This window comes from Stigmatopora nigra, chromosome 4, assembly GCF_051989575.1.
Source record: "Stigmatopora nigra isolate UIUO_SnigA chromosome 4, RoL_Snig_1.1, whole genome shotgun sequence".
Classification (NCBI taxonomy): domain Eukaryota; kingdom Metazoa; phylum Chordata; class Actinopteri; order Syngnathiformes; family Syngnathidae; genus Stigmatopora; species Stigmatopora nigra.
In genome coordinates this window covers 2164100-2166599 of record NC_135511.1, presented here as the reverse complement: position 1 = coordinate 2166599, position 2500 = coordinate 2164100, and the positions used below count along the sequence as shown (strand labels likewise).

Here is a 2500-nt window from a genome sequence, read left to right as displayed (position 1 = left end):
CTTTTTGGAGTATTTTTAAACATCCTGGGACCAAGGCGAAAAGACAAGTTTCCAAATGGGACCCATCCATAGTTGCCTCATACTCGCATGGCGGTCATCGTGCTGATGGCAGGTGGCTGTACGTCTTCATCCAGTAGTTGACATATTCCCCTCTCAAGTCGTAGCTGGTGAGACAATTAGTCTGTTAGCACGGCGAACAGGTCAAATAAAAGAAAAGACAAAACTGACAAAGACCTGACAGGTGACTTGCTCATCTCATGGTTGATCATCCGATAAGGATGATGAGATTTGCTGAAGGCGGGCCAATTGGCTAGAACTTTATTGTCTCCTTGGCTGGGATCACTGCTCCACCAGGACATAAGTAGAGAGGACATGGGGACACTCAGACAAGACACTGGGAAAGAGCAATTGACTTCCTGTTCATTTTGGTCCATTTCTGCCTGACTTCATTCGTCTTCAAATCCAGGTCACTTCCTGTTTATTTAAATTCAATTCTCGGGCCCAAAAATAACAGGAAGAGATCCAAGGACAACAGTAAATTGAGACCCCAAATGTCTAAAACTGAACAAGGACCCAAAAGGGGCAGGAAGTGACCTGTAAATGCCCACAAATCAACAGGCAATGACACTATATTGAACCAAAATTAACAGGAAGTGGTCCCGGATTGCCCCACGGTCAATAGAATATGACCAGATAACAAAAAGCAACTCAGAAATGTCCCAGAATAAATAACATGAAGCAAGCAAATATCAATTGGAAGTGTCCCCAAAATCAGCCCGATGCCACCCGATAAATGGAATTGAGAAGGACAGATAGACAGCCCCCCTAAAATAGGACGGGGAAACAAAAAAGCAAGAAGAAACCGCAGCCAGAAAAAATCTAGATGGACATGAGAAACAGTGAAGCATACCCTGTCTTGGCGAAATTGCTCCAGCACGCAATCAAGTGTCGTGATAGGTCGCGGTGTCGTGGGAAGTAGACTAGTGGGGTGGAGAAAGGTTTCCCAAAGAGGTACTGCAGTTCCTCGCTATGCTCTGCCTCTACCCAGCGAGGAAATCCTGGGATACGAGTATTCTGGTTGAACAGGTAGGAGAAGGTCCGGCCACCGCTGCGATTAGATTTAGAAATCTATTATATATTATATATATATATATTCGTGAAATTCGAGAAAAAAATGAAGAAACAAAACAGCTTAGCTGAGCCTGCAACAGGACTGTCTGAGGCCATTCATAATGCCACCTGCTGTGATTGGTGTGGAGCCGGAGCGCGATCTGAGTCGGCACCAAGAACAGGAAGTCGGTTTCGATGTCGGCCACTGTCTGTTTCACTGCCGCTGGATCCGGGATGGATCCCCAATGGGCGGAGTAGATACTGAATGCAGAATCCACCGCCACTGTGCCTTTCTCTTTGGTCAAGCCCGCTAAGAGATCCCGCACGTCCTCCCTGAAATGACAGGGGCCGCAAACCGTATTTGGCCTCAGTTCAAGTGCTCCCAACCGTAGATTATATTTATATATTTATATATTTATATATTTACATATTTACATATTTATATATTTATATATTTATATATTTATATATTTATATATTTATATATTTATATATTTATATATTTATATATTTATATATTTATATATTTATATATTTATATATTTATATATTTATATATTTATATATTTATATATTTATATATTTATATATTTATATATTTATATATTTATATATTTATATATTTATATATTTATATATTTATATATTTATATATTTATATATTTATATATTTATATATTTATATATTTATATATTTATATATTTATATATTTATATATTTATATATTTATATATTTATATATTTATATATTTATATATTTATATATTTATATATTTATATATTTATATATTTATATATTTATATATTTATATATTTATATATTTATATATTTATATATTTATATATTTATATATTTATGTATTTATATGTTTATATATTTATATGTTTATATATTTATATGTTTATATATTTGTATATTTGTATATAGATATATATACACATACACACACACACACACACGCACGTACACGCACGCGCACACGTACATATATATATATATATATATATATATATATATATATATATATATATATATATATATATATATATTTATATATTTATATATTTATATATTTATATATTTATATATTTATATATTTATATATTTATATATTTATATATTTATATATTTATATATTTATGTATTTATATGTTTATATATTTATATGTTTATATATTTATATGTTTATATATTTGTATATTTGTATATAGATATATATACACATACACACACACACACACACGCACGTACACGTATATATATATATATATATATATATATATATATATATATATATATATATATATATATATATATATATATATATATATATATATATATATATATATATATATATATATATATATATATATATATATATATATATA

The 2500-nt window shown here is 30.5% G+C and overlaps 1 protein-coding gene across 1 annotated transcript in view; it reads right to left on the bottom strand.

Annotated features, from left to right (window-relative positions):
- The window catches only part of LOC144195157 (bile salt-activated lipase-like), a 7508-nt gene that overhangs the window by 65 nt on the left and 4943 nt on the right, over positions 1-2500 (bottom strand). The window contains exons 9-12 of the mRNA XM_077714581.1: positions 1240-1443; positions 911-1108; positions 235-342; positions 1-164 (exon numbers count right to left, since the gene is read on the bottom strand). The exon at positions 1-164 is cut by the window's left edge and continues 65 nt beyond it. Coding sequence (XP_077570707.1) covers positions 95-164; positions 235-342; positions 911-1108; positions 1240-1443 — 580 coding nt within the window. The 3' untranslated portion in view covers positions 1-94. The remainder of the gene's footprint in view (positions 165-234; positions 343-910; positions 1109-1239; positions 1444-2500) is intronic.